We start from the raw sequence: 27,159 nt of genomic DNA, 5'->3' as shown, positions 1-27,159 counted from the left end.
TGCAGCCGGCTGGCCAGAGGTTGACACAGGAGAACTCAGGGGAGCAGCAACCCAGGAGGGCAAATACAAGGCATTGTCCTTGCTTAGAAAGTAAGCTGGGCCCAGGAGTGTTCCATGGCCTGGGGAGGGAGGAGAGGGAGAATTTTTAAGGCCTGCAATGAGAGTTCGTGGCTCTCACGTGGTGGCTTCACCTGCCCAGGCTAGAAGGGACAGAGAGGCATGGGGTCTGAGACCCCTCTCAACTTGGGCCAACCTCCGAGCAAATGCTGTAATGTCCTTCTGGGGATGGGTCTCTTCTAGAATTTCCACTTTCCACCCTGGTGGGAGGGGACCCTGGAGCTCCAGAGCTCAGGCCGGGAGCCAGGTGGAGCTGCCCCTGTCCCGACAGATGGCAGAGGCAGAAGCAGTGCAGCTGAAGGAGGAAGGGAACCGGCATTTCCAGCACCAGGACTACAAGGCCGCGACAAAGAGTTACAGCCAGGCCCTGAAGCTGACCAAGGATAAGGCCCTGATGGCCACACTGTATCGGAACCGGGCAGCCTGCGGACTGAAAATGGTCTGAGGCAGGGCGGGGCCCTCGGGGCTGGGGGACAGGGGTGTGGAGCAGCCCCTCATCCCGAGAGGTACTGGCCATCCCCCCAGGTTGGGGATGGGTGCCTCCAACTGCCTGACTCTACTTTGGAGAGACAAATTCATCCAGATCAGAATCAGCTTAATGCCAGGGGCCTTCCACATGTTATTTCATGGCACCTTAATAATAGCCCTGTGAAGTAGCCCATATTGCAGATAGGAAACTCAAGGCTCAGAGGGCTTAATTAACTTGCCCAAGCGCTCTCAGGAAGTAGCAGAGCCGGGGCTCAAACCTGCGTTTGCCTGATGCCAGAGGCTGTCCGCTTTTGCATGCCCGGTGAGGGGTGCATCGTGGGCCTCTGACAGCCTGCAGCTCCCCTGGCAAACCCTCTCCCCTCACTGTGGGGACCCCTTCTGGCTGCCTTTGCATTGGGCCCCCATTAACTGAGTCTCCTCCTGTCCCATTTCTCAGGAGAGCTATGTCCAGGCAGCTTCAGACGCCTCGAGAGGTGAGCACCTCACCTTGCCTTGCCCACACATACTCTCCGTATGGTCTGTGTTGCGTTTTGATCTGGTTACCATTTTGTGGGGAGGAAACAGTGATTGGAGTGAGTTCAGAAGGGAGGGAACCAGCTGGAGAAGGGACTCAAAGCACATCCTGTGCAGAGCAGTTGAAGGGAGCAGAAATATTTAGCGCAGAGAAGGCAACCCCCAGGTGGGATGGAGGGTTGCCCCAGATACCTGAAAGGCTGTCACAAGGAAGATTAGATTTCATCTCTGGGGTTCCAGAGCTGAGCTTAAGATAAAAGGGCAAAGTTACAGGGAGCATATTTCAGGTAGGAAGGGTGGTCTGATGGGGCCACCTGGCTACCTTAAGAAGGAGGGAGCTCCCCACTGCTGGAGGTATGCAGAAAACCCCCCATTGTGGAGCTATACAAGCACAAATTGTATGAGCCCTTCACAGGGATCCTGTAGCAGAGACTGTAGCATAATGAATTGGATGAGGTGGCCCTTAAACTCTCTTCCAACCTTGAGACCCTGTGGCTCTTACTGCTTCCCTAACAAGGGGAGATATGGGCCAGATACTCCCTCCACACAGGTGGATGATCTCCAGGGAAGACACAGAGCCCCACCAAGAGCATGATTCCTGGAGTTGGAGCAGTGGGGGCAGGGAGGAGGTGGTCTGCAGCCCAGACTCCTGAGGCCCTGCCTGTCTCCTCTCGCTAGCCATTGACATCAACTCCTCAGACATCAAGGCTCTGTACCGGCGATGCCAGGCACTGGAGCACCTGGGGAAGTTGGACCAGGCCTTCAAAGACGTGCAGCGCTGTGCCACCCTTGAACCACGGAACCAGAACTTCCAGGAGACGCTGAGGCGGCTCAACACTAGCATTCAGGAGAAGGTAAGCCAGACCCCTTCCCACAAACCTCAGCTGCCCAACCTCCCTATTCCTTGTAGGGATGGGTCAGGAGAGAGGGACATCGGGGCAGGGCTAGCCCTACTGCCACGCTCTTAGCTGGAGACAGCAAGTGGCACCGGCAGCCTCCACAGCCCAGCTGAGCAGGTGTACCTGTCTGAGAGTGACCGAAGAGGTGCTGTGATGCTTGTCTGAGGGCACAAGCCAGCCAGGGCTAGAAAACAGGTCTTTTAAGTCCCACATGGAGGCTTTTAAAAAAAAATATAACTTAGTATGTCTGCAACATGATCTTCCTCTCTTTCTAGGTACCATGATATACCTGGGAATTGGGGAATATTGATGAAGGATAGAGGCGAATCAGGAACCAGTAGGAACACGACATCTTTCCTAGGAGAATGGAGTGGGGTGGGGAGAACCTGGACCAGAAGTGAGGAATCCTGCACCCTGGTCCTGGCTCAGTTACTAATTTTCCGAGGGAACCCTTGCAGTGTTGGTTTCCTCTGTGTAAAGCAGGAGGAGAATTGATCACTCAGCTCCTTGCTCCAAGACTCAGTAACTCCTATGCGTCTGGAACAGCCCCATAGTGGGACCACAGCGTACTTTCCAGGGTGCAGACTCAAGGCCTGAGGAAACACAAATGAAGGAGAGATCAGAGAAGGGGTGGATGAAGGAAAGACCTCTCCCTACCCGAAAGGAAATGAGCCCAGACATAGACGAGGGTGCCAGCCAGCAGAACAAAGCAGTAGTGGGAGATGCGGAAGGAGCTGGCAAGATGGGGGATATGATCAGTTAGGTCATTCTATGAAAGATTCAGAGGGTTGGTGTACGGAGTGTGAGGGACTCGATGCCCAAACGTCATGGTTTCCATTTGCTTGAGGCGGTGCTTGAAAGCTGCTGCAGGATTCTGAGCCTGGCGACATATTTCTGTTTTAGTCCCTATTGAAATGTCTAATGGCTGATTGTTTACTTAAGCTCTAAAATTGGGCTGGTGATTCATCACCTTCCCACACCTAGAAGAGTGCCTGGCACATAGTACCATAGCTATTCAGTAAATGTTTTTTGGTTTTTGTTGAATGAATAAATGAATGAACGAATATGCCTGGGCCCTAATATTTACCGCCATGAACTGCATGTGGAACAGACTGAAATGATGTGGACCCCTGCCTGACTCCTCTCCACTCTCTCCTCTCTCCTCAGCTCCGTGTGCAGTTTTCCACAGACTCGAGGGTACAAAAAATGTTCGAGATCCTCCTGGACGAAAACAGCGAGGCTGACAAGCTGGAAAAGGTGCGTGCTGGGCAGTGCCAGCGAGCCAGCAGAGGGCGCTCTCTGGACCGGCGGGAACGGCTCCTGCTGCGGGCCCCGCCTTTGTTCTGGGCGGTGACACCACTCTGCGGGGAGAGGGGCCCGGGAAGGAAAATTGGCCAAAGGAGTCAGCACATTAGGAAACAGCAGGAACTAGAAGAAGGACCAGGATTAGGGTGAATCCAATGAGAAGAGTCATGCGGCAGGGTCGGATCCTGTCTTTATTTAAAATGTTGACATTTCGTTTATCATGGATTTTTTGGCACTGATTTCGATTTTTAAAAATATTGCATTCAATATTGTTTATCTTGATTACTGAGTTTTTTTGCGCCTCCTTAAATTTTGCAATCAAGGCGAGTGCCTCACCTGCCTCACCATAATTTTGGCCTTGAGAAACAATGACACATGAAAATAATGTTTCGTTTCATTTAAAAATATTGCACAGAAGTTATTCTGAAATATTAAAATATTTACTAATACAATCATCCTCTTAACCAAATTTGTTGCATTTTTTCCGTGTTCCTTTCTAGTTCTTCAGAGGAAAAAAATTGAACATTTCAGTGTTTTCCATTTATAAGAACTTGCTAGACATGACTGGGAAATTTTTTGTTAATTTTATGGTCATTAAACCCATTTAATATGCAAACATCTTTTATAACAAACTCTTGTGAGGACTTAATGAGTTATTATAAATAGAACAACTTTGTTCTGAAAAGCACAAAGCCCCTAACTGATAGAGATGGTTCTGGTCATTCTTGCCTGGAATTCTCTATGCAGCACCCTCCCCAGCATCCCACTCCCAGTCCCTTTGCCCAGCTTCCCTCTCCTCCTGCCTCATGAGTTCTCTCAGCCCTGGGTTATCAGGTCCTGCTTGAGACCTCCTACTCCAGATCTGGGGCCTTTTAAGGTACACGTATCCTCGAGTTGGAAGGATGGAGAAAGACTTGTGAACCTTGAGAAACTTCTAGCTCAACTGCCTATTTTTACAGATGATGATTCTGGGATCCAGACAGGTGCTGTGACTTGCCCAAGGTCACACAGCTCACAGGTAGCAAAAGCAGAACTTAAACCTAGGGCTTTAAGGTCTCATCTAGTGCTCTTTCTGCCTACCCACCCTCTGCCTTTCTGAGAACCCCTACAATCTCAGATTCTCCTCAACAGGTGAGGGAAAATTTTTAAAGGAAAATGATTCTCCATGGGAAAGCACTTTATTTCTCTACCTTTTTCTAGTCCTTCTCCGTTAGCATGTACACACAGTTTCGTTTTTAACATAAATGCAATCAGAGTGAACATATGATACTGGTTCTGCTTACCAATGTTCTTTCCAAGTGGCTCTGTAGTCTTTTTATTTATGACTTTAATGGCTGCAGTATATTTCATCAAGTTGGTCTTTCTGCAAGTTATTTTGTTTCTTCTTTTGAATTATGTTCCTGGGCTTGTTCCAGGAATAGGATTATAAAAGGAGATAATATATAGATGTTCTTTTTTTTTTTTGGTGACTGGCTAGATCCAAACCCCTTGACCTTGGTTTTATAACACCACACTCTAACCACCTGAGCTAACCAGCCAGCTCTATAAAGATGTTTTGAAGACTCCATCCTTGCACGAGCCTCTGTACTTGGCCCATGGTCAAGGCTTGGCAGTCATACCTACCTTGTGACCCTCACTTCCTCTTTCCTCCTTCAGGCTGCCAACAACCTCATTGTCCTAGGCCGTGAGGAAGCGGGGGCTGAGAGGATCTTCCAGAGCAACGGAGTGGCCCTGCTGCTACAGCTTCTGGATACAAAGAGGACTGAACTGGTGCTGGCTGCAGTGCGGACCCTGTCGGGCATGTGCAGTGGCCACCGAGCTAGGGTGAGGGCCTGGGGGTTGGGGTGCTTGGTGCAGATGGTTTCTGGTGCAGGGATCTGGAGGGTGACACATGGGCAGGGCTGTGGCTGGCATAAATAGAACCTGATACAGGGTCTAAAGAGTTCCCTTCACCTTGGTTGTATATCCCCAGATTCAAGAGAGTGCTCCAGTCCTTTTTCCTGTGGGCTGGAAATGGGTTTATCTAAACAAAGATTAGGTTATTGAAGGTGATTTATGTGGAAGAGTTGAATGCAAAGACCATGATATTTTGCATGTTTTCACAGTAAGTCTTTGAAATCCAGTGTGTATTTCACACTTACAGCACATCTCATTGTGGTCTCACCACATTGCCAGTGCTCAGTAGCTGCACGTGGCAAGTGACTAAACCTCTGCAGAAGGGCACGGCTTGTGTCAGGAGCCTTCCCAGACCGTGGGCCCCGTGAGGCATTGGCTGCCTGGGCTTATTTCCCTACTGCACAGGGTGGCATGGGGGTGGTTATCTCCGAGTTCCTAACCTCCCGGCAGCCGGAAGGAGGGGCAGGGCAGTTGACAGTGGTTCTTGCTGGGGGTCTAGGCCACAGCGATTCTGCACACAGTCCGGATAGATCGAATCTGTAGCCTCATGTCCGTGGAGAATGAGGAGCCGTGTCTGGCCATCTGCAACCTGCTCCAGGCCATCATTGACTCCCTGTCTGGGGAGGACAAGCAGGAGCATCGAGGGAAGGAGGGGGCCCTGGTTCTAGGTAAGAGACATTCTTCAGTCTTGCTTCAAGGGGGCGGGGGAAGGGAGAGTCAGTCACCACCTCAGACTGGGCATTCCCTGCATGTGGAGGTGGCCCGGTTTCACTTGCATGTGTATTTTCAGATTAGAAAAGCAGCAGAGGCATAGCAGCAGTATTCACAACAGCCAAAAGGTGGAAACAACCCAAGTGTCCCTCAGCAGGTGAATGGAAAAGCAAAATGTTGGTAGATGCACACAATGCAATATTACTCAGCCTTAAAAAGGAAGGACATTCTGACACATGCTACAACCTGGATAAACCTTGAGGACATTATACTTAGTGACATAAGCCAGTCAAAAAAGGACAAATACTGTATGATTCCACTCATATGAGGTACTTAGAGTAATCAAATGCATGGAGACAGAGAGAAGAATGGTGTTTGCCCGGGGGGCAGGGGAGGGGGAATAGGGAGTTGTTGTTTAATCGGTGTGAAGTCTCGGTTTTGCAAAATGAAAAGAGTGCTGTGGATGGATGGAGGTGATGGTGGCACAACAGCGTGAAAATAATTAATGCCACTGAACTGCACACTTAAAAATGGTTAAAATGGTCAATGTCATGTTTATGTATATTTTACCACAATTTTTAAAAAGCAGCAGACGCTTACTGGAGAAATTCAGAAAAATATAAAAATATATAAAGATGGAAAAAAATACCTGTGATCACCCATTCAGATAGCCACTGTCATCACCACCACGTGTATGATTTCTATCTTTTTTCTATCCATCCATATAAATATCTATTTAACAAAATTGAAATCCTGCTGTGGATGGTTTTATTTTTTTTTTCTTCACTGAGCATTATATTAGTATTGCATACCTTTTAATGTTCTTTAAAAGGATTCCTTTGATTTTAATAATTACTCATTTCACATTTACTTCCTACGTATGTGCACATACACACTCCTGCTTCTTCCCGCACAGCCAGGTTCTAGGCATCAGATGAGAAGTTCCTGCTCTGGCTGGGAGGGTCACAGAGGCAGGTTCACCTAGAAAATTTTATTTTAAATATTTCATAATATTCCCTCATATGGAATGTATCGTAGTTCCTCAACCTGCTTTATTTTAGCTTTATCTTTATTAGAGATTTAGATTGCTTCCAATTTGCATGCTTATAAAGGACACTTCAGTAGCCATTCTTTACATAAATCTATGTTTGCTTTTGTAATTATGTCCTGGGACAAATTCCTAGAAGTAGGAGTACTCGATCAAAGGCTGCAAAGATAACTAAAATTGTATCTCCATCTTACCTTCCAGTTTCTTTCTGAGAGAATGCATTAATTGGACTCTCAAGTGATGAGAATATTACCATTCTTAAAGATATTTTTCTATTCAGTAGATTAAATCGATCTTGTTTGAATTTTAAAAAAATTAGTGAGATTGATCATTTTTCTTTATCTTTATTGTGCGACTTGGATTTGTCTTTGAATGATTTGTTCAGGTTGTTACCTATCTTTTCTGTTTGGGTGTCAATGTTTTTCTTATTTGTTTATAAGAGCTCTTTAAAGGTTAATAATATTTTAAACTTTTGGAGTCCTGGATTCTTGATGTAGCTCTGACTTACTATTTTAATGGTCAGCAAGTCACTTGCCTTTTCTGAGCTAGAATTTTTGGAAGGTCCAAGATGGCCTTGCTTGTATGGCTGATGGTTAACTGGAGATGCTGGTGAGAAAAACTTGGTTTTTCTCCTTGTGGCCTCTCTAGTGGCCAGCTTGAGTGTCTATAAAGCAGGATGGCGGGACTCTAAATGGACAAGCCTTAGTGTGCAGGTGCTTTCTTTTTTTTGATGACCGGTAAGGGGATCGCAACCCTCCGCTCGGTGTCGTCTGCACCACGCTCAGCCAGTGAGCGCACCGGCCACCCCTTTATAGGATCCGAACCCACGGCCTTGGTGCTACCAGCGCCACACTCTCCCAAGTGAGCCACGGGGCCGGCCCTGCAGGTGCTTTTTAAGCCTCTGGTTGTGCCACAAGTTATGGAGCAACCCAGGGCCAGTGTGGGAGGAGACCACCAAAGAGCATTAGTATTGAGAGATGCGCTTCATTGGCAGCCAATAATGTACAATCTTCCACAATTTCCTTGGGAAGTAGTAAGTTGTTGGACATCTCTGCTGCAAAATTCTTCCATGTATTGATTTCAAACCTCTCCCCTTGTAGCTTCCACCCACCTCTGTCCTAATTCTGCCTTCTGGAGCCTCACGGAATAAGTCTGCTATCTCACCCTCACAACAGATTTTTATCTGAAAAGAAGCTATCATGTCCACTTATGTCTTTCCTCCTCCAGGTCCCATTTCTTCAGCAGTTATTTATCTGATGTAGTTTGGAGAACTTTGCTTTTCTGCCTGCCTGCCTGCCTTTGAGCTCCATGCTAGGTTGAGAACAAAAACTTCTCTAAGTCTCAGGGAAATCAGACAGAGCAACATCAGGAAAAAGCATTTGCCTTTTAAGATCCAGCAGTGGGAGGGGAAGTCCTGGCATCACAGGCAAAGGCTTGAATTCTGGCTTCCAGCATGCCTGAATCTGTGGGGAGTGAAATGCCTGTAAGGAGTGTACATTTTCTCTCTGGAAAACATTTTATTAAATCAGTTTGTTAAAGACTACATGAAGCGTCCCTGGAACTCTGCCAGTCATTGCTGGGAGTGAAGAACTTTCTAAGAACCAGAGCTGTTCAAGGATGGAGTGGACTGTAATAGAAGTCACTGTTCCGAGCGGCTGGAGGACCCCTTGGGTGGGTTGTTTAGAGATTTCCCTCCCTTTTGAAGAGTGAGATGGGCAATACTATACTCTCCTCGGAAATGCACATATCCAGGAAGCAGTGGATTCAGTATTTCCAGAGTCTAGCATCCTCTGCTATTCCTGGTACTGTATATCTGAGACTCCCTACTCTTCTCTATCTATCCCTGTTTTCTCATTTCTCAGACTCCAAGAAGGACCTGAAGCAGATCACCAACCACCTGCTGGACATGCTGGTCAGTAAGAAGGTATCTGGCCATGGCAGGGATCAGGCGCTGAACCTCCTCAATAAGAATGTCCCCAGGAAGGACCTTGCCATTCATGACAACTCCCGCACCATCTATGTGGTGGATAACGGTGAGGAGGCAGGAGGGTTTGGGGTTCACTCAAGCCTTGTAAGTGGGTGTCAAGATACCAGGCACTGAGCAGAAAGTGGGAGAGGTGAAGCTCTTGTCTGGAAGGAGTCTTCGGTCCCAAATGAAAAGGCGGGAGAATGCATCAGCATATTAGAATCCACCAGTGGTCTGGTGAAGGTGTAGGTCAAGGCTCCGAATTCACCCAAAACATCTGGGTGGAGTTACCTAACAAATAGGGGCAAGTGCCAAAACCAGACAGGACTCCATCACCCATGGGATAACATGCCAGAAGTCTCATGGTTGGTAAAATACCTCACAGGTCTTCAAGAAGGGAAAAAATGGCATAAGTATATTCACATAAAGCACAGTAGTAAAAATGTTCTAGCAGGTAGTTAGTAAATTTGTCAGCTGCAGGGTGTTACCCCTCTCCTAAACAAGCTTCTTTAATTGTTCCAGAATCACACCTGCAGCTTTATCATCTGCTTTGGTACATTGTCTCACACGTTTTATGACATGTAGACTATACCTCGTTCTAAGAGGTTCACATCGGTTTATACTGGCTTAAAATTTGTTGTGTTTTGATACTGCATTTCCCTTGTTTGGTTTTCACAGATCACAGCAGAGCACACGTGCAAGTGCTCAAACATTAACACATTGCTCTAGTGCTCGAGGCCTGCCCCCTTCCCCACCCCCATTTTACCCTAGTTCTGGTCTTCTCCCCCCACCCCAACTTTTCCCCCAATTCTGGTCTTCTCTGCATAAATTATGAAGGATGGGCATCAACAACAGACCTCCAGACCTTGTCTGTCTGCATTAGGATCTAGGCTCAGCCACGTGATTTATGGGATGGGGCGGGTGGGGAGCAATATTTTTTGTTCTGTTTCTTTGTTGAAGGGCTCCAAAATGAACAGCACTTAAGTAAAAAGAATGTGGGTTTTAAAATTCTGATATACTCATGCAGAGCTGCAATGTTGAGGTATTATTATATGTTGTGCAAACTGGGCTGGGAGACACAGGCCGGCACTGGAAGATGGCAAATAATTTCTAGCCAGTAAGGTTAGTGTTGGGATTAAATGAAATAACACGTATAAGCCTCTCAGCACATAGTAAGTGCCCCGAATAACTTCCAACCCTCATTTTGCTGGGGTGAATCACCCTATCCGTGGTGTTATCACTGTGCCTATCACACCTTAGTGTAATCTTTATGTCTTTTTTCCATCCTGCACTGTGAGGTCAGATACTAAAAGGTGCTCATTTATTCATTCACTTCTTCAACAAATACATTATTGAATTAGCCTGATGGTGGAGGAAGCCATTGAAGATTCTTCAAAAGAAGAGATGAGAATAAATAGCACATATGGTATTTATTAAATAAATAATAGCTATTTACTGAGTGATAATGTTGTGTCTGGATTGGCACTAGGCAGCTTCCACACATTATCTTATTGAGTCCTAAAACTCTATAAGATAGGTAGTATCGGTCCCATTTTACAAATAAAGAAACTGAGGCCTGGGGAAAAGAGAGTATAAACTAACATGAGGAAGATTATACATCAACCCACGCAATGCAGGCACTGGTAGAGTTGTCTGAGGTCAACTAGTTTTGATTTTGTAAATGTGAGAACAGAGGCCTGTAGAGGAGGTGAAATCCTCAAGGCCGAGGGGAGGCGGATGTAGAACCTGGGTCTCCTCACCCCATTCCAGTGCCCTTCACTCTGGATAAACCACGTGTTGCCTAAAGACAGGGCTGAGGAGAAGCTGGTGATGAGACATGACTGAGCGAGGGGGTGTGCTTGTGAGGACAGGGCCCAGCTGCAACCTCACATTTGCCACTGTCTCCCCTGCAGGCCTGAGAAAGATCCTGAAGGTAGTGGGGCAGGTTCCAGATCTGCCGTCCTGCCTCCCCCTGACCGACAACACCCGCATGCTGGCCTCTATCCTCATCAACAAGCTGTACGATGACCTGCGCTGCGACCCAGAGCGCGACCACTTCCGCAAGATCTGCGAGGAGTACATCACGTGAGTTTCCTGGAGGCCTTGCAGGGTCAGGCTCGGTATTAAGTTATCTACAGCTGTGTAACAGATGATCCCCAAATTTAGTAACTTGAAACAAAAAGAATCATTTGTTATCTCACAGTAGCACAGGAATTTGGGAGTGGTTTGGCTGCTTAGGTTCTGAGGCAACCTGGCTCAGGTTCTCATGAAGTTACAGGGGTGTGTGGGCCTGAGCTGTAGCCACTGGAAGGCTTGACGGGGACTGGAGGCTGTTCCAAAAGGGCACACTCACAGGGCTGGCGTGTTGGTCTCGGTTCTTCTCCATGCAGACCTCTACACAGGCTGCTAGAGTGTCCTCACCACGTGGCAGCTGGCTTCCTCCAGAGTGAGCGACCCAAGAGAGAGCAAGGCAGCGGGGCAATGTCTTTGTAATGTAGCCTCAGAAGCCGCACACCATCACTTCTGCTACGTTCTATTTGTTGGAAACAGGTCATCAAGCCTGGACTACATTTAAGGAGAGAGAGTTAGGTTTCACCTTTTGAAGGGAGGAGTGTTCAAATATTTGGGGGCATTTTTTTTTTTTTAAAGATGACCAGTGAGGGGATCTTAACCCCTTTGACGTGGTGTTGTCAGCACCACGCTCTCCAAGTGAGCGAACCGGCCATCCCTATATGGGATCCGAACCGTGTGGCCTTGGTGTTATCAGCACCGCACTCTCCCAAGTGAGCCACAGGCCGGCCCTGGGGGCATATTTTAAACCTACTGCTGGCTTCTGTGGTTGAAAGGATCAAATGTCAGCTTGTCATAGAAGGAGGCCTGGCTCTGTCAAGACTTTAAGAACCGTGTGGCTTTGCAGAGACTAGACAGGGCTCTCAGGAGCTAGAGTTCCTGGGTCTTCTTGCTGCCCCTCCATCACCACCGTGACTCAGATACTTCTCTGGGTCTTGTTTTCTCTTTTTGTGTCCTTTCCCTTCTCCTCCCACTGCTATGTGGCCTTTTAACTCTTTATTCCAGTGACTCTCAAACTTGTAAATTATTCAGATTTCTGAGACACTCACCCTTGACTCAGTTTTCTGGGGCGTGGCTCTGGAAGCTGCTGCTTACAAGCGCCCCAGGTGAGGCAGGTGGGTGAAGACACTTCCTTTGCTCTGCTTTTCCTTTCTCTCTGCCGGGGATTAGCAAACTTTTTTTTTTTTTTTTTTAATATTTCTGTAAGGGGTCAGAAAGTAAATATTTCAGTCTTTGTGGGACATACAGGCTTCTATTATGTATTTTTTTTTTTTAATGCAAACCACATTTTTAGCTCCTTGTCAATTCCTGCTCTATGTTGAACTTCTATTAACCCCTGACTTTGGTTCAATTAAAGCTCCTCATGGTTTCACTGTTTGTCTACCACAGCTCCTGCTTTTCCTGCTAACTTCTTGAATCTCTCATGTGGGCCCAAATTGAGTTCCAATAACTGTCACCCAGCTAGTCCTTGCTTGGGCAAAGCTTTTTGATAGGGTCCCCCACCCCCACTTGAGTCAGCCTGTGGATTGCTGAGTAGGTGGGGTCACCACCTTCAACAAATGGTACCTGACGCTGTCCCTAGGAAGGGTGTTAAACACTCTGCTTTGTCAGGGACCAGGGCCTGTGTGGGTTCAAGAACTAGTTGGCATCAGGTACCAGCTTAAAGGGGAGACCCCAACTAATTACGAAAGACTCAGGGTTTTCTGGGCACCGAGTGGGGAGATGAGGCACAGGACACAGAATGTCCAAACTGGAGAGGCTCCAGACCTTCTAAGGCTGACCCCTCTACCCCAGAGGGACTTGCCCAAGGTCACCCAGCAGTCAGAGGCAGATATGGGACCAGAGCTCAGGTCTTGGACTCTTGGTGTGGAGTCATCCTGACAAGTCCATGCTGCTGCCTTTCATTTATACACATCTGCACTTCAGCTGTGCACATCTGCCCTGACTCCACACACCACACCAACCTGGGCAGGACACAGAAGCATCAGAAGGCATGTCACTCTGATGTCCCCATGCGGAGCTACTGCCCTGGAGTGGATGATAATAGATTCTGAAAGCAAGGCAGAAACTTCCCACTCATCTAGCCTACAGCCTTACTGAGACCAGAGCACCAGGTCAGGTTGCAGAGCAAGACAGTGTGACAGACACCCCGTGAGGCCCTTTTGTGTTTCGTGGGTGCTGTACTGTCCCACCAGACACCTCAGCTGCTAGGAAGGCTGTCACTGGCAGCTCTCAGCTGTCACCTCTCTTTGGGACTTGCCTCAGCTAAGGAGAGCTGTCTCACTCTCCCCAGGGCAGACGGCACCCAATGACTCACCCCAACTTGGAACAACTTTGAAGGGTGTCCCAGCTCCAGAACTCCTCGCAGGCTGAGGCTTTGCAGTGACAGCACTGCAGCCCAGTGCCTCCCTCTGCCCAGTCCTGCTTCCATCTCTTCCGAAGAGCTCTCTCTAATAAACTCCCTGCATCTCAACCCCCGCATCAGAGTGTGCTTCCCAGAGGACACATCCTGTGACACATCTGTTATGTCATTTGTCCTCACCAGAATTCTGAGAAGTGGAAGTATCATCCTCAGTTTACGGAAGCTGAGGCTCAGAGAGGTTCAGTGCATTGCCCAGCATCACACAGCACATGAGTGGTGGGGCCATGATGCAAATCTAAATCTGTCTGCCTCCAAATCTCATTCTTTTCACCTCCTTGAGCCAGTTCTCTTGATCACCCTTGCCCTCTGCTTTAGGGGCAAGTTCGACCCCCAGGACATGGACAAGAACGTGAATGCCATCCAGACAGTGTCAGGGATCCTGCAGGGCCCCCTTGACCTGGGCAATCAGCTACTGGGGCTGAAAGGTGTGATGGAGATGATGGTGGCACTGTGTGGCTCGGAACGTGAGGTGGACCAGCTGGTGGCCGTGGAGGCCCTCATCCATGCCTCCACCAAGCTCAGCCGAGCTACCTTTATCATCACCAATGGCGTGTCACTGCTCAAAGAGATCTACAAGACCACCAAGAACGAGAAGATAAAAATCCGCACACTGGTGGTGAGTAGGCTCAGTGCCACCCACCTGCCTGGGACCAGGGACACCAGGGTGTATGAGGCGTGGCCCCTAAACTATAGGAGAGGATGCTCGACGGGGGCACCCAGACCCATTCACAGGCCCCATGGAACAGGCTGATATGCAAGTGGCTGTGAGGACCTACATTCAGAATGGGACACACTGCTGCTTAACCCTGAAGACATTCACCTCCATGCTTATGAACCACACTAACCCAGATGAGCTTTCATCCAGAGAGTATTTTCAGAGAAAACTCCAAAACATCCATTAATCAGTTTCTTTATGTCACATATGTCACACTTTGTTTCACTTTTTCAATTTTCATTTACTAAAATTATTTTCATTGATCTTTTTTTTCTCGTAAACAATGACAGTAAAGATTTGAGTCATTGATCTGGTTTTTTGTTAATATCAATTTTTTAAAAATCAATTTACAGAAGACATTTTTTTTCTAACAAAAGTTTGATTTTTTTCTGGGTTAAGTTTGCACATCTGAATTTTTTATCCATAGGATATGATTTCTCTGCCAGTCTTTGTGCCATAATTAGAGTTACCATTACAGTTTCAGATATGGTCAGCATTCTCTTGTGCTGGTTTTTCAAAATGCCAGGCACAACGCATCTGTGAGCTCAAAATGGTAGGGGAAAGGGATAGGTAACAACCTCCAGCTTTGTGGGCACCTACCCCAACCTAAGAGCATCAGGGAAGGCCTCTCAGAAGAGGTGACCCTTGAGCTGAGTTTTGTGGTACGCATAGAGGAGCAACCAGGCAGAGAGAAGCGGCGAAGTGTTCCGGCCGCAGGGAACTTCTTGAGCAAGGCCTCGTCCCCTGCCTTGCTGTCTCTGATCCTGCGTGTATCTCCCCCACTCCACAGGGACTCTGTAAGCTCGGCTCTGCAGGAGGCACAGACTATGGTCTCAAGCAGTTTGCTGAAGGGTCAACAGAGAAGCTGGCCAAGCAGTGCCGCAAGTAAGGGGGTTGTATTTCCCAGGTCCTCTGTCTCTTCTGGGCTTCTGCACAGAGGTCTCTGGAGGGTGCTCTAGTGGATACCAGATAGCAAAAGGCTCCTCACCTGCTGTCCACTATGCTGACATCACTTTGCCCCCTTGACCCGAGCCCTGGCACCCTTCCCCAACAGCTGACCCTCGCCTCTTCCAGGTGGCTGTGCAATGCATCCATAGACACCCGGACCCGGCGCTGGGCAGCGGAGGGCCTGGCCTACCTCACACTGGATGCTGATGTGAAGGATGACTTTGTCCAGGACATCCCTGCCCTGCAGGCCATGTTTGAGCTGGCCAAGGCAAGTGTGGCCCTGACCCTAACCTCAGGAAGAGTCTACAGGACCCAGGCCCACAGGGATTAGACCCCTGTGTCCTTATCCCAGCTCTATTGGTTATCCACCATGTAAACCTGGACTGGTCATTTCACTTTTTCTGGCCCTCATATTACCTGACTGTAAAATGGACTCAGGACTCTTCATGCCTTCAGGCAGTGGGAGAATGGACAAGAGGGCCCTCAAGAAGTGGCCCTGCCCTCCTTCCCAGCCCCTCCCAGATGCCTTTCCTCCTCTGTGGGGCCAACTCCCTGGCTCTTCTCCACCAGTAAAGGGAGGAAGAAGTGTGGGAGGGATTTCCACCAGCGCTAGCCCCGAGGATGTCCCGTTCCCACCCCAGTCGGATGGGAAAGTGTGAGGGACTGGGCTTTTGAAAGAGGCCCAAAGTGAGGAGCTTTGTGAGAAGACCCCTGTTCATACCCTTGGGGTGCTGCTGAGGGTGTGGTGGACATTTCTGCCCATGCTTTATGAGCAGAGCTCTTCTCCAGGATGAGCCCCACCGGCCACACTCCTCCAAACCAACCTGCCCCATGTGGGGGAGCTGTCTTGGAAGCAGAGGTTTGTTCTAAAGTTTCCTTTCTGCCTCCCCCTCCACCACCACCCTTTGCCTCCAGACCAGTGACAAGACCATCCTGTACTCTGTGGCCACCACCCTGGTGAACTGCACCAACAGCTACGATGTCAAGGAGGTCATCCCTGAGCTGGTGCAGCTCGCCAAGTTCTCCAAGCAGCACGTGCCCGAGGAGCACCCCAAGGTGGGTATGGGGACGGCTCGGGAGGGGGTCTGCGCCACCGGACCCCCAGAAGAGAAGTAGTGGAAAGAATAGTGATGTCGGTTTCTGTGCAGGGTGTGTTTGTGAGGGTTTAGGATAAATTTACAGACATTCTGAAGAGGATGGTGGGTAAGTTTCCCCACCAGGTGGCACTCGTGTTTTTTCTTTCTTTTCATTTTCTATCTTGGAAAAACCCAAAAATGTGCAGTCTGAGAAAACAAATGGAGCCATGATAAACATTTTGATTTCGTGGATATAAGGCAGTTTTATTTCATATTTCCAACACTTACAAAAATTCTATATTCTGGGATATCTGAATAGGGGGAGAAGTGTGTTAATCTCCTATTGCTGCTGTAGCACATGGCCACAAACAGAGTAACCTAAAACCACACAAATTTACCTTATGGTTCTGAAGGTCGGAAGTCCTAAAATCAGTCTCACTGGGCTAAAGTCAAGGTTTCAGCTGAGCTGGTTCCTTCTGGGGGCGGTAGGGGAGAATGGGTTTCATTGCCTTTTTCAGCTTCTAGAGGCCACCTACATTCCCTGGCTCGTGACCTTGAATCACTCCGTCCTTTTACTTCCTTTCCACTGTCACGTCTCCTAGTACTAACTCTGATGAAGACCCTTGTGATTACATTGGGCAATCCAGGATTATCTCCCAGTCTCAAGATCCTTAACCTAATCACATCTGCAGTCTCTTTTGCCATATAAGGTCACACATTCACCGGTTCTAGGGGATTGAGACGTGGACATCTTCGGAGGCCATTATTCAACCTACCACGAGAATTCAGAAATGCATCGTCTTGAGTTCCAATGCAGATTGGCCTAGTGCCCAGGTGCCTTCCCCACTGCCCCCCTTTCATCTCCACAGGACAAGAAGGACTTTGTAGACATGCGGGTGAAGCGGCTTCTGAAGGCGGGTGTCATCTCCGCGCTGGCCTGCATGGTGAAAGCAGACAGTGCCATCCTCACTGACCAGACCAAGGAGTTGCTGGCCAGGTGCGGCTGCCGTGGGCCAGGGCTGGGGGCTGGGGGCTGAGGGGACTGGAGGACAGGAGGCTGGGCAGGGAGATAGAAATAGTGGGGGACTAAAGAAGGAGATGAGCCTCTTGGGGGCCCGAAGAGGGACTGAAGGGGATCAGCTTTGAAAATGACACGGTGGGCAGGTCATCACAGGTAGATGTTCCCATCAGGAGGAAGGAGGTCACTGTCCATTCTGGTTCCCTTGTTCCCAGAGATTAAAGGCATTGTGCAGCCTAGTGGGGAGGCAGACAAGGTCACAGTCACAGTACAATGCAATGGGTGCCATGATGGAGAAGCACAGAGGGTTGTTTGCAGCACAAGAAGTGGCACCCAATCAGCCAGACTTCAGGGCAGGTGGGTGGGCAGCCAGGAAGGCTTCCCAGAGGATGTGGCAACTCAGTGGAGCCCTGAAAGAAGGAAAGGAGCCACCCAGGTGCGGGTGAGGGAAGCGTTCCAGGCAGAGGGAATAGCATATGCAAGGACACTGAATTTGGGGTTCTCTTGCATTACATCTGGAGCATGGACTGCACAAGAGGGAGGTGCTAGATGAGACTAGAGAAGATGCCAGGGCTGATCGTGGAGGTGAAGAGCTTCTCCTAGGTTGTGGGCAACAAGGAATCATTGATTATCTCCCTAAATAAGGATGGGTGGCTCTTTGCAGTCTTGCTTGGTCTCACTTCCTCCCCAGCCACTTACGTCCATAGCAGTATCTTCCCAAGGTGACTAATTCTGGGCACGGGCATATAGGTTGCATTTTCCAGGGTGTCACTGGCTCTGACTGGCTCGCCTGTCGAAGCCTGAGAAGGGGGTGCTGGCGTATTAAATGTTCTCCTTTATTCTTGGCTTTGCAGGGTATTCCTGGCACTGTGTGACAACCCAAAGGACCGAGGCACCATTGTGGCTCAAGGTGGTGGCAAGGTAATTGGGCAAGATAAAGACCTAGAATGTGCTATGCTGGGGAGGAGCACTATATGTGTGCACGTGTGTGCATCCTCCTTGCTGGCTCAAGAATAGTGTACTCCCTGCCCCAAACCAACCTCCTGAAATATGGTCACTCAGTTATCTATGCTGTCTGTGCTCAGAGCCCCAAATCCATTTCTGCTTGATTTTATGATGTGCTGTGGGATTTGCTTTGGAATCCCCTCTGTCCTCTTAGCTATTGCAAGGAAGCCCGGTGCAAAGATAGAGACCATGGACTTCAATGTAGAAGACTTGTAGTTGATTTGCGCTCTTCCACTTTTCAGCTGTGTAAGCTTGGGCAATTAATCTCCCTGAGCCACAGTCCCTTCATCTGTGAAGCAGGAGGGAAAATCACATACTTTACAGAATGCCACAAGGATTAAGCAAAGACACTTAAGATACTGGATCAGAGTAGGTGTTCAGAAATTAGCTATTGTTATGATTAGATTTGGCTTGGGCAGAAAGTGAAAAATCAGTTTATGGCCTGATTTATTTATTTTTCCAAAAGCTGAAGGAACATATAGGTGAGTGGGAGGGAGGGGGGTGAAGACCTCAGTGGGTGCTGGGAACCAGGGGGAGTGAGTCCATGATTAAGTATTTAATTGTTTTCTATGATGCTCAAAGGCTGATTATATCAGAGTCTTCCTGAGCCTCTGATGGGACAGACAGACAGACAGCAGCTAGAGCGGAAGGAGGGGAGAGAGGCCTCTGGATATCTGTAGGCAAGCAGTGACTGTGCCCTTTCTTGCAGGCCCTGATTCCCCTGGCTTTGGAGGGCACAGATGTGGGCAAGGTGAAGGCAGCCCATGCCCTAGCGAAGATCGCTGCTGTCTCCAATCCAGACATCGCCTTCCCCGGGGAGCGGGTAAGTGTTTGGGGAGGGTGGGGTGGCGCAACGGGAGGAGTCTCCCCTGCTCCCAGGGGCCTTTTTCCTCATCACCCTACGCCAAGCCTGGGGTGGGGCATGGTGCTGTCACAGGGAGGGCAACGAATTGGAGGCCACTGGATTTCAGGCCTGGCTCTGCCTCGGACAAACAGGATTGTCCTCCCAGAAACTCACTTCTCTCATCTGCAAAGTAAAAGAAATAATCCTACCTCTCAGGATCATGATTAAGACTAAGTCAGACAATGTGTGGGAAAGTGCTTTGGAAATATTAAAGCTGGGCACCTATAAATGTAAGGGATGGGGGGAACATGGACCCCAACTGACCCAATCCATGACACTGCCCCCCCTGCAGGTGTATGAGGTCGTGCGGCCCCTCGTGAGTCTCCTGGACACGCAGAGGGACGGGCTCCAGAACTACGAGGCTCTCCTAGGCCTCACCAACCTGTCTGGGCGGAGTGACAAACTCCGGTGAGTGGTGAGTGGTGGAGGAAGCAGGGGTGGAGAGAGGCGTCCCATAAAGGGGTTGGAATTTCACACACAGTGTGTGCTAAAACTGCTCTCCTCGTGGGTAGGAAGAGGGGTGGGAGGGATTTGAGTTAGCACTTATGAAGACCCCACAGTGAATGCCCGAAGCCAAAGGAGGTTGTAAAGACACTTCTTTCTTTTTTTTTTTTTTTAATATGGAATGCTTCACGAATTTGCGTGTTATCCTTGCGCAGGGGCCATGCTAATCTTCTCTGTATCGTTCCAATTTTAGTATATGTGCTGCCAAAGCGAGCACAAAGACACTTCTTTCTGTAGTAGTAAAAAAGATAGCCAGGTGGATGTTTGGGGAAACAGGAAAATGACGAAATGTACTGTGTTGGGATTCTTTTGGTTGCAAGTAGCAGAAAACTCATCCCTAATTAATTTAAGCATAAAGGAAATGTATTGACTTGTGTAAATTAAAAGTCGGGGGTAAGACTCTTGCCATCCTTGCCATGTGATTCCCTGCATTGCCAAGGGACTCTGAAGCGTTCCTACCAGAAGAAGCCTCTCACCAGATGCACCCCCTGGACCGTGGACTTCCCAGCCTCCAAAACTACCGGCTCATTACATTCAAATGTGCAATCCAGAACAGCTGCTGGGAGTTGTGCTGGCAGACTGCACTCCACTGTCAAGCTTCTATAAGAATTGACTTAGCTGAAGAGAGTCACCTAGCTCAGGTTCATTACTACTTTTCAAGGCAAACCTTAGTAAATGTCAGAACAATGTGGGGGTATGAACACCCATTTCCCTTGCCCCAACTTGAGACAACTCTAAAAGACCATTTTAACTTTAGAGATCTGCCTGGAGTGGAAAGTTCCTTCAGGCTATAAGCTTCATCTAACTTCTTACTCCTAATCCTGCATTCTTCATTTCCCTTCCACAGGTTTTGATGGCAAAAACACTCCCTAATAAATTGGGTGCACACTGAAAAAAAGAAAAAAAGTCTTCATTAATCCATATTCTGGTCCGACTTGATATAGGGGTTACAAAACTGTCCTGGGTCCTTGTTCTCTCTGCCTCTCCTCTCTTTTCTGTGTCGTCTTCATTCTCGGATGAGCTTTTCTCCTCTCTCGTGGTTACAAGGGTAGCTTTGGACCTCATATTTTCTTGGGTTCATGTCCAGCAGGAAAAGAGAAGGAGAGAGAAATTCTTTTCCCCAACAATAACACAAAGACTCTCCGGCTGGGTGACATGTTCATCCCAGAACCCATCGCTGTGGTCAGGACACTGTGCTGTGTCATTTAGTTTATGCCCATTGGTGCCCCTCCTGGAGCTGGGGGCAGGTTCAACGCCACTCAGCCCATGCTGGCTAAGGATGTGGGAGGGACACCACCACGCTGCAGGAATAGCCCCTGGGTGGCCGAAATCCCAAAAGCTTACTACAGAGGACTCCGGGCCTCTCTTCTTCCACCTTCCTCCCTAGGCAGAAGATCTTTAAGGAGAAGGCCTTGCCAGACATTGAGAACTACATGTTTGAGAACCATGACCAGCTGCGGCAGGCGGCCACCGAGTGCATGTGCAACATGGTGATCAACAAAGAGGTGAGGCTGGGGGATAGACAGAGACAGGAGGGATCAAGGCATGGAGAGTCAGACCAGAGGTCAGGCCTGGGGTAAGATTGGGGACTATTACAATGGTATTAAGGCAGCATTTTGGCTGGAGAACCCAGGTATCCCTAAATCTTTCCTAGATTACAGCCCCCCTTCCCTGTAGAGCCCCTGAGAGAAATATTTGCACAAAGTAATATTATTCCCAAGCTGAGGCTTTGACCCCAAAGCTTGGGCTGGATGAGGTGGAAGGTAGCATTTCCCTAAGCTACTTAGGCCTTAAATAACTTCAGAGCAAAGCGGGATATGAGACCAGGGCCCCTTAAAGGTCAAGAGAGGCTAGACCACTCACATTTATTTAAGCTCTGCATATGTAAAAAAATAAAGAAATGCCACAATACAGTTACAAACCATTTTAGAATATTTTACATGTTAACGTTTAATGAACCATCACTGTTTCCTTAGAAATCGCAAGGCAGTATAACTGTGCTCTTCACAGAGTAATTATAGGATTTATAAAAATAAAATGAATTCAGAACATGCCATAGGCCTCATGGTCCAGCAATGGGACAAATTTTAACTGTGTGATGAATGTCGTCTTCTTCTTCCCATCCTGTCAGAGTATTGCTGTGCCCATAGGTACAATCTCATCAGAGATAACAACAGGACCTAAATCTGAGGCCCTTCATGAACACGAGGTCCAGACCAAGTGGCTCTCCTGGGCCCACACATAGGGGCTAGGGTGAGATGCAGTCTGTTCACACTCAGTACTTATGTCTTGAGTCTTCTCATTGTTATAGGAGGAAAACCTGACCCATGAAAGCCTATTAAAGTCAGGGGAAATAAAGCTGCCAGGGTCCACCAGCAAGCTGGCCTAAGGCTGTGCTGGGGGCCTGGAAGCCATGTAGGAGAAAGAGAATGTGTCCAAGGGACAGGGGCTGAGGAGGGGAGCATAGGAAGACAGTGGGAGCGGGAGGCAACCTTCCCTGTGGGAGCACTGGCTGTTGCAACAACCAAAATCAAAACATACAGTGGTCCCAACAGGAAAAATGTTCATTTCTTGCTCACCACGTCATAGACCTGTTTGGATTGTGTGGCCCGCTCCCAAGCAATGACGCAGGATCCAGGCTTCTTCGATCATTCAGAACTCTCTCCCTCTCTACCACCTTGGAGGTGGTCTCCATTCCGATGGTGAATGGAGAGAGAGACCACGGGAGAGGCACCTGTAATACTCAGCCAAGGTGTCCTGGAAGCGACACACCTCACTTCCACTCACATTCCAGCAGTGAGAACTAGGTCACTGCTACATCTAGGTGGGAGAGGTGGGGAATGTAGTCCTTGGTGGGCGACTGCTCCCGATTACAACTGTGCCCCATGAGAGGAGACTGTGCTGACTGCCTCTGCCGTACTCTCGGCCCTGATGACCCTTCAGGAAGATGCAGGTGGAGGGTCATTCCTGGGCAGCTGTGACCTTTGTCTTCTGTTGCAGCTCCACTTTTAGGAAACCTGACCCAATAAGATGCCTTTAAACTTGACCAACCAGATTTTACTATAGTGCAGAGGGTGGCAGTGAGATGCTGTGAAGGTTTACTATCTCTCTGAGACTGTCAGGGACTACCTTCTTTCACCCCTTGACCCCCTCCCCAGAAGCTCTTCTGGCTTTCAGGTCCATGGGAGGCCTCGTTTCTCCCCTGGTGAAGACGGTACAGCAGCTCTCTAATGCCAAGCAAACTACCTAATCATCATCTGCTCCTGCCTGAGTTTCTGTGCTTTCAGGGACTACAGAGTCATTTTATGGTAGGCCCTGAAGGCCCATCTGTTGTGGGAGAAACATTCCAAACTTCCCTAAAGGCAAGTGAAACATGGTTTTACAGGCATCATCTCCACTTCAGGAATCTGTGCCTGCCTCTTTCCCCTGGTGTGGAGAGCTGACTGCACACAGAGGTGGTGGGGCATCCCACATGGGGAATCCCTCTGTTCTATAACCTTTTTGCTGGAGGGATTTGTAGCCCCTTCATCCAGCCAATCAGGGGAGGCTTCCTGGGGGAGGTGGCATGAGTGAGCTGCTCAAAGGAAAACTCCGAGGGATCCTAGCTCAGAGCACTCCCAATGCATTTTTCCCTCTTCAGGCTGGGCAGGTGGGGGGCATTTTTCTCCCAACCATGTACCTGCCTCCCACAGGTACAGGAGAGGTTCCTGGCCGATGGGAATGACCGGTTGAAGCTGGTGGTGCTGCTCTGCGGGGAGGATGATGACAAGGTGCAGAATGCAGCTGCAGGGGCCCTGGCCATGCTGACAGCAGCACATAAGAAACTGTGCTTCAAGATGACTCAAGTGGTGAGAGCGGTCCCTGGGGACGGGAAAGGGCTGTGTGGGCTCTAAGAAAGCTCTCCATCCCAGGCTGCACTGTCCCAGATGATCCTCTGGGGAGGGCAGACCCCCCCTCCCATGGTAACCCCACCCATCCCCCCGGGTATGGTTCCTACCGCCCAACGAGAGGGCGATCTATAGTGTTCAGCTCCTTACATTCATTATTTGGACCTCCCAAGCGTGCTAGCTCAAATCCTTCCCACTGTAGTTTCACCCATGTAGTTGCTTTGGTGCTGCATGGAATGGCAAATCTTAAGTTATGTATATTTTACCACAAGAAAAAAAAATACAAAGAATAGTAACAATAACAACACTAGCACTAACGACTGCCATGGAGCTCCCGAGCTCCCCCAGAGAAGCATGGACGTGCTTGGGATATCACAGGGAGCTCATGGTTTGGTGAAGAGACCACAGATTCTCTTCAGTGGACATGATGACCAGCTCCTGTGGTGGGACTGTGGCCATCGCAGCAGGTGCAATGGGAATGATATTTACATAGTCACAGGCACAAGGGTGCAAAATAAAGTTTTCCTCATTTCGCCAAACTGAACTTAGTTGATGGGCCTTCATCTCCACTGACGGGGAATAATGTACACATCTCAATTCAAATGTGTGGTTTAAAGGCAGGCTCTTTTAGATAGTCAGTTTAAGGGGTGTGTATGTGTCCTCTAAGTACCCAGGGGGCTTATGCTGTCCTGGCACCAGGGGAGTGTCTCCACTGGATGTAGATCGTCCTGCGTGGTCTTTGGGCTTCATCCTCTCTCCCTAAGGCAAGCTTCTCAAAACTGTAACACATGTAAGAATTACCTGGGGAGTTTGTTAAAAGTTTCCCCAGATATTATGATTCAGTGGATTTGGGGGGAGTGCTTCTGGCCTGGAGACCACACTTTGAAACCACTGCCCTAGAGTAGCCTCTGCTGGAGTAACTGTGGTCACATAAGTCTTGTTGGCGGATCCACACAGGATACTCTGTGACTCCTGGCACTTACTATACACCAGGGGTGGCCCTATGTGCTTACATATATTAAGTAATTTAATCCTCCCAACAACCCCGTGAGGTGGACATTATTATTATTATTATTATTCCTGTTTTACAGACAAGGAAACCAAGATGCAGAAAAATAACTAGCCCAAGGCCATATAGCCGTTTAGTTGGGAAGGGACTGGAATTCTTCAGGATTGGTCACTTCTTCATTCTTCCTGAAGAGCTCAGAAATCTTGGCCACATTCTTGTCCCAACATGAGCTTTCTGGGGACTCTGTGAAGCTGCCCAGACCCATCTTTTGTAGACTCTTATGGCCACGTTGGATGCTGGACATCTTTACAGTCTCATGTGCTGGGGTACACCCTGTGTAGCCAGGCAACAGTCTCTCCTGCTCTGGAATCCTGTCCTTATTGGGTTTCTGTCACCCTTCCCTGAGCCCCCAGTGACTCATGCCAGGGAGCCAGGGGCCCCGGACCCATTGTCAGTTACCCAGCAGCATAGAAACTCCCTCAGAACCCTACCACACCTGGCTGAACCTTCAGTTCCTTTCCTTGGGATAGGAGATTACAGAGTTTACAAAAGTCTGTTTAGAAGCTCAGAAGCCAGCAATTTGCCTTTTCTTCCCTTCTGTGTCTGTCTCCACATCAGAGAGCAGTGCACGTAGGAAGGAATCCCTGCTGGGAGATGAAGGGTGAGGGTAACAGGAAGCCCAGGGGGAAATCTTTGGATTGGTGTCTTAAATCATCATTCCTACCCACTTCCACCTGTTGAGCACTTACTGCTCCAGCCCCCTTGCTAAGCTCTGTCCATATATCATCTTATTAAATCATCACAATGTTGAAGGTAGGCATAGCCACTGACAGGTGAGGCTCCTGAGGCATAGAGAGGTTTCAATAACTAGCTGAGGTCATACAGTTGGGAAGAGGCTGAGCTGGGGCCTGAAAACTGGTCCATGTGCATCTGTCGAATGATATAGGAGTCAAGCTCCTGGTTTTATTCCCACCTTCATCTGTGTGTCCCAGGGTGACTGGAGTTGTCTAGAGTCCTGCCTTGCCATGCACAGTAATTGGGCTGTCACTACTGGCAATGGAGGAGAGGATATGCTCCAGACTCTTGTGTTGATTCTAGTTAAAGTCAGCGCTGGTGGAGGGCATGTCTGCATGCCTGGAGCTCTTGCCTCAATGGGCACCCAGGTTGGAAGAAGCAGGCATTGCCCATGTACCAGGGTGAGAATCCTCCTTTCTGAACTCTCAGCATCCCCATTTCTGTTCAGGCATGCAGTGGGCCTGTCCCTTTTCTTCTCGAGCTGCTTAAAAAATACACAGATGAGGGTATGTTAATCCTCTTCTATTTCCAGATGTGTGACCATAGCTAAACTGCTTAGCTATGGGCCTGACCAATGCTTTTTGTTTGTCTTGTCCCCAAAGCTCCTCTGTCTCCCCACTGATTCCTCTAATTCTTCCTTATCCATTTTCCCTTCTCCAGACATCCCAGTGGTTGGAGATCCTACAGCGGCTTTGCCTGCATGACCAGCTGTCAGTCCAACACCGGGGCCTGGCCATTGCCTACAACCTGCTTTCAGCCGATGCTGAGCTGGCCAAGAAGCTGGTGGAAAGTGAGCTGCTGGAAATCCTGACGGTGGTGGGCAAACAGGAGCCAGATGAGAAGAAGGAAGCCGTAGTCCAGACAGCCCGGGAATGTCTCATCAAGTGCATGGATTATGGCTTCATTAAACCAGTGTCTTAGGCGTCCACAGGGTGCTGGGGCTGGTCTTGTGCTGTGCAGAGTCCTGAGCTGGGTACTCCTGGAGTGTCAGTTCATCTAGGGATCAAAGCAGTGACAATGAAGTCTCCATAGGAGGGAAAGACTCGATTGGTCCCTGAGTTAAGAATTCTCCCCTTTGTCCTGGGAAAGTTTGGTTGTTTCACTGGCTCTGTCGCTTCCTGTCTCCTTGCATTTGCCATGTTCCAGAAATTCCTAGAATAATTTTCATCTGTGATCCTGAAGGCCAGGATAATGAGCTACAGTTCTTTATATTTTGGAAATGGATTGTATGGCAAGATAGGAGCTAACAGGTGCGTGAATGTAAAGGTTACTGCTGTTGTATTTGGATGCTGACCTGTGCTGGTTCTCATACTCTCTCTCCCATACTGTTTGAATTAGGCTGTTCAGAACTGTACGCTTCAGCTGCAGTGCCCTGTCCCAGCCCCATGCCATTCCCAACTGTGGTGGCAATACAGTTTATGTTAAACAATGTGACATGATCTTTGCAATCTGCTTGGGAAAGTCTTCCAAGCAAGCCAAGCATGATGAATATAAATAAGACCAACCAAGGTACTTAAGAAAAAATAATTCATTGACTCATATATCTTGGCCATCCAGGGAAGGCCTGACATTGTTAGACCCAGAGGTTCAAATGCTGTCACCAATAATATTCTCTGTGTATGTGTCTTTTTCTCTCTCTCATCCCCCTTTCCCATTTCTTATCTTTAATTTCCTCTGGGTTTACCTCATTCTCTCACAGGCTCTCTCCAAGTTGTGGGAAAGATAGCCTCAGCAGCTCCAGACTTACATAGTTGTTATAGTTCATTATGGACGAGAAAAAAGAGGATCATTCCCAATAATTCGGCAAAATTTCCAGAGATGACAGTGATAAGTCTAGCTGGAGTCACATTTCCATCCATGAG

General features: G+C 48.6%; 1 protein-coding gene and 1 non-coding gene across 2 annotated transcripts; one reads left to right on the top strand and one right to left on the bottom strand.

The window, feature by feature from the left end:
* Positions 1 to 26,906, top strand: UNC45B (unc-45 myosin chaperone B). The gene is made up of 20 exons (XM_063109520.1): positions 1 to 90; positions 389 to 556; positions 1,043 to 1,079; positions 1,798 to 1,973; positions 3,186 to 3,275; positions 4,980 to 5,147; positions 5,719 to 5,887; positions 8,841 to 9,011; positions 10,858 to 11,029; positions 13,752 to 14,052; positions 14,942 to 15,036; positions 15,226 to 15,367; positions 16,015 to 16,155; positions 17,045 to 17,172; positions 18,048 to 18,114; positions 18,908 to 19,021; positions 19,395 to 19,510; positions 20,994 to 21,111; positions 23,299 to 23,454; positions 25,958 to 26,906. The coding sequence occupies exons 2-20, from the start codon at positions 389 to 391 to the stop codon at positions 26,216 to 26,218; spliced, it is 2,790 nt and encodes a 929-aa protein (XP_062965590.1). The 5' UTR covers positions 1 to 90; the 3' UTR covers positions 26,219 to 26,906.
* On the bottom strand, positions 19,717 to 19,823 carry LOC134389766 (U6 spliceosomal RNA). The gene has a single exon (XR_010024742.1). It is a non-coding gene; the product is annotated as a U6 spliceosomal RNA (small nuclear RNA).
* Positions 26,907 to 27,159: the final 253 nt, after the last annotated feature.

This window comes from Cynocephalus volans, chromosome 10, assembly GCF_027409185.1.
Source record: "Cynocephalus volans isolate mCynVol1 chromosome 10, mCynVol1.pri, whole genome shotgun sequence".
Taxonomy (NCBI): domain Eukaryota; kingdom Metazoa; phylum Chordata; class Mammalia; order Dermoptera; family Cynocephalidae; genus Cynocephalus; species Cynocephalus volans.
The sequence above is the reverse complement of the archived record's forward strand: the minus strand, read 5'-3'. Positions and strand labels throughout refer to the sequence as shown.